Below are 4,256 nucleotides of genomic sequence, written 5' to 3' on the forward strand. Positions count from 1 at the left end.
ATTTTCAATAAGCAATCCTGAAAAATATTTGGGGGTGCTTAACTTTTTTCCAGGTGTATATATAGAACTATCAATAATATTCAGTATTAATGTTACACATTTTTTCTTGCGAATTATTCCTTCGACAAGATGTTAATATAGCAAAAACAAATGTGAAGTATAAATCAGTGGCAAATAGTAAAATCGAAGGACAGAACGAGCTTCACATTTAATTTTTAAATATTCGTTGGATAACTTTACGAAACACTTTAATTAAGCGTATCCAAGGCATACCCTTCTTAAATACTATTGTGTCAAATATAGTATTAATTTAGAATATTTTATCACATATAGATCGTTTGTCATCAATAAAACCCGAAGTGACAGATAGTTCTTCTACAAACGTTTCACATCGGACAGGAAACACAGACAGTCCATTCTCAAATACCAGTTTAGGATATACAGTTCAACCAAATAACAACAGAACGGAAGTAATAATACCTTCAAAAGACGACATTGTTATAAACACAACAATATCAGTTGTAGATGATAACAGAACCATAGAAGCAGAATCAACAACACATAGAAGTAAGTATGAGCGCTTAAAAATACACCCATTCAGAATAACTGTATGTTTCACAACAAATGACTAATGTTAACACAACATACAATTCCTCTTGATTTGTGTATTTTTAATGAAGAAGTGTGTTTTTTGATACATTAAACGTATTCGTGACCCCCCCCCAAAAAAGAATTTATTTGTGAAGTCTATAAGTTTGAAGATAGTAAAAGGGCTTTGATTATTTTCATTTTACCTTTTTAAGGTCTGAAAACAACAACAACAGCTAAACCAGCCACCGTTTGTCCTCCCCAAAACGGGCAGTTTCCAGTTTTTCTCCCTCATACAGAAAACTGCTCTCTGTACTATGTTTGTGACAATGGATTACCAAAGTTAATGCGTTGCCCATCACCCCTTCACTTCAACCGACAACTTAACGTATGTGACTATGAGTGGAGAGCTGGTTGTTTTACGAATGGTGAGTTTCAGGTCATCTTTTTCTTTACTATTCTTTTTCTTAAAAATTGTGGATTCACAAACACCTACAGCTATGTTTCAAATTGTCATCTGTTCCATAGATCATAAAGGATCCTATAAGAACATCTCAGGTTTATTAAATTCAGGAAACGCGAAACACGTTCATTTCATATAGTTTGTTTGAACCGTTTATACTAATACTGTTCACAAACTGGTTTTAAAAAAATGCAAATATATTTCAGAAACATTCTAAAAACTCTGTTCAACGTTTCCATACGTGAGGTTTTAACACTGTTTTTATTGAACTATAGGTACAAATGTTGTTCACATCAATCTTACGCAAATAATAACATTAATTATACAATTTTCTAATAAAATACACAATTTGAAAACGTGTAAGACATCGAAAGGACTTCTCGATAATAACGTCTCACATTTTAAGACAAACTAAGCTGTTAAATAATTTTCGTTATTAAATGTGTAGTGTTTTGATATCTCGTTTACTTACACAGTTATCCTATACATATATATATATATAGAACTATCAATAATATTCAGCATTAACGTTACACATTTATTCTTGCGAATTATTCCTTCGACAAGATGTTAATATAGCAAAAACAAATGTGAAGTATAAATCAGTGGCAAATAGTAAAATCGAATGACAGATCGTGCTTCACATATAATTTTTAAATATTTGTTGGATAACTTTACGAAACACTTGAATTAAGCGTATCCAAGGCATACCCTTCTTAAATACTATTGTGTCAAATACAGTGTTAATTTAGAATATTTTTCCCAATCAGATCATTTGTCATCAATAAAACCCGAAGTGACAAATAGTTCTTCTACAAAAGTCTCAGATAGGACAGGAAACTCAGACAGTCCGTTTTCATATACCAGTTTAGGATATACAGTTCAACCAAATAACAACAGAACGGAAGTAATAATATCTTCCAAAGACGACATTGTTAAAAAGACAACAATACCAGTTGTAGATGGTAACAGAACCATAGAAGTACAATCAACAACACATAGAAGTAAGTATGAGCGCTTAAAAATACATCCATTCAGAATAACTGTATGTTTACAATAAATGACTAATGTTAACACAAGATCCAATTCATCTTGATTTGTATATTTTTAATGAAGAAGTGTGTTTTTTTGATACATTAAACGTATTCGTGACTACACAAAAAAGGAGAGTTTATTTTGTGAAGTCTATAAGTTTGAAGATAGTAAAACGGCTTTGATTATTTTCATTTTATCTTTTTAAGGTATCAAAACAACAACAACAACTGAACCAGCCACCGTTTGTCCTCCCAAAAACGGGAAATTTCCGCTTTTTCTCCCTCATACAGAAAACTGCTCGCTGTACTATGTTTGTGACAATGGATTACCAAAGTTAATGGGTTGCCCCTCACCCCTTCACTTCAACCGACAACTTAACGTATGTGACTATGAGTGGAGAGCTGGTTGTTCTAAAAATGGTTAGTTTCAGGTCTTCTCTTTCTTTAGTGTTCTTTTTCTTGAAAATTGTGGACTCACAAACACCAACAGCTATGTTTCAAATTGCCATCTGTTCCATAGATCATAAAGAATCCTATAAGAACATCTTAGGTTTATTAAACTCAGAAAACGCGAAACACGTTGATTTCATATAGTTTGTTTGAACCGTTTACACTAATGCTGTTCACATAGTTACATAATGGTGTAGTATAACTACACATTCACTAAAACAATATAGTGTTTTTTTTTCTTCCAAGAGATCAGAAAGACTTTATAAAATATCACATCTTTTACAAAAACGAAAGTTATTAAATAATTTGAGTTTTTGTTATTCGTTTATGAAACAATAATATTAGGTTCTAAACATAATCCTTTATCGAGAACGAATAAGTAAAATATAATATTACTTTACATGATTTTTCTACTATTGGATCAGAAAACCAAAAATATCAAATAATTCTTCGACAAAAATCGCTTACAGAATATATAAAAGAAAGGGCTAGATCTCAAACATCAATTTACAATTAATAATTCAATGAAATAAAAACCCAAATCAAGTGTTTTCTCTTGAAGACACTGTCAACGTTAGTGACACACCAATTCCAGGTGTATATGATAACAGAACGTGAGACGTTATTATCGAGAAGTCCTTTCGATGTCTTACACGTTTTCAAATTGTGTATTTTATTAGAAAATTGCATAATTAATGTTTTTATTTCCATAAGATTGATATGAACAACATTTGTACCTATAGTTCAATAAAAACAATGTTAAAACCTCACGTATGTAAACATTGAAGAGAGTTTTTAGAATGTTTCTGAAATATATTTGCATTTTTTAAAACCAGTTAAAAAATTTTAAACGCTCTTCTAAATTTCCCTGTGATCCATGAAATACGTGAGAATTATTTGATATCGTAGCATCCTTATCTATGTTTTCTTAAACTTTCTTTGTTGTTAATACCTGGTTTTAAGATAAACTAAGCTGTTAAATAATTTTAGTTATTAAATGTGTATCGTTTTGAGATCTTTTTTTACTTACACCGTTATCCTATACACATATATATATATATATAGAACTGTCAATAATATTCAGCATTAATGCTACACATTTATTCTTGCGAATTATTCCTTCGACAAGATGTTAATATATCAAAAACAAATGTGAAGTATAAATCAGTGGCAAATAGTAAAATCGAATGACAGAACGAGCTTCACATTTCATTTTTAAATATTCGTTGGATAACTTTACGAAACACTTGAATTAAACGTGTCCAAAGCATACCCTTCTTAAATACGATTGTGTCAAATAAAGTATTAATATAGAATATTTTTCCAAATTAGATCGTTTGTCATCAATAAAACCCGAAGTGACAAATAGTTCTTCTACAAACGTCGCAGATAGGACAGGAAACACAGACAGTCCATTCTCAAATACCAGTTTAGGTTATACAGTTCAACCAAATAACAACAGAACGGAAGTAATAATACCTTCAAAAGACGACATTGTTAAAAACACAACAATACCAGTTGTAGATGGTAACAAAACCATAGAAGCAGAATCAACAACACATAGAAGTAAGTATGAGCGATTAAAAATACATCCATTCAGAATAACTGTATGTTTTACAATAAATGACTAATGTTAACACAAGATCCAATTCATCTTGATTTGTGTATTTTTAATGAAGAAGTGTGTTTTTGATACATTAAACGTATTCATGACCCCCCCC

The 4,256-nt window shown here is 30.8% G+C and overlaps 1 protein-coding gene across 1 annotated transcript; it reads left to right on the plus strand.

The window, feature by feature from the left end:
- Window positions 1–333: 333 nt before the first annotated feature.
- Window positions 334–4,101, plus strand: LOC111084550 (probable endochitinase; the record flags this gene model as incomplete). Its single annotated transcript, XM_022381235.1, has 4 exons — window positions 334–567; window positions 804–1,016; window positions 2,293–2,505; window positions 3,868–4,101. Coding segments are annotated over 4 exons (894 nt in total), but the record flags the coding sequence as incomplete, so codon positions are not given.
- Window positions 4,102–4,256: the final 155 nt, after the last annotated feature.

Source organism: Limulus polyphemus, unplaced genomic scaffold (genome assembly GCF_000517525.1).
Source record: "Limulus polyphemus unplaced genomic scaffold, Limulus_polyphemus-2.1.2 Scaffold78881, whole genome shotgun sequence".
NCBI classification, from domain to species: Eukaryota; Metazoa; Arthropoda; class Merostomata; order Xiphosura; family Limulidae; genus Limulus; species Limulus polyphemus.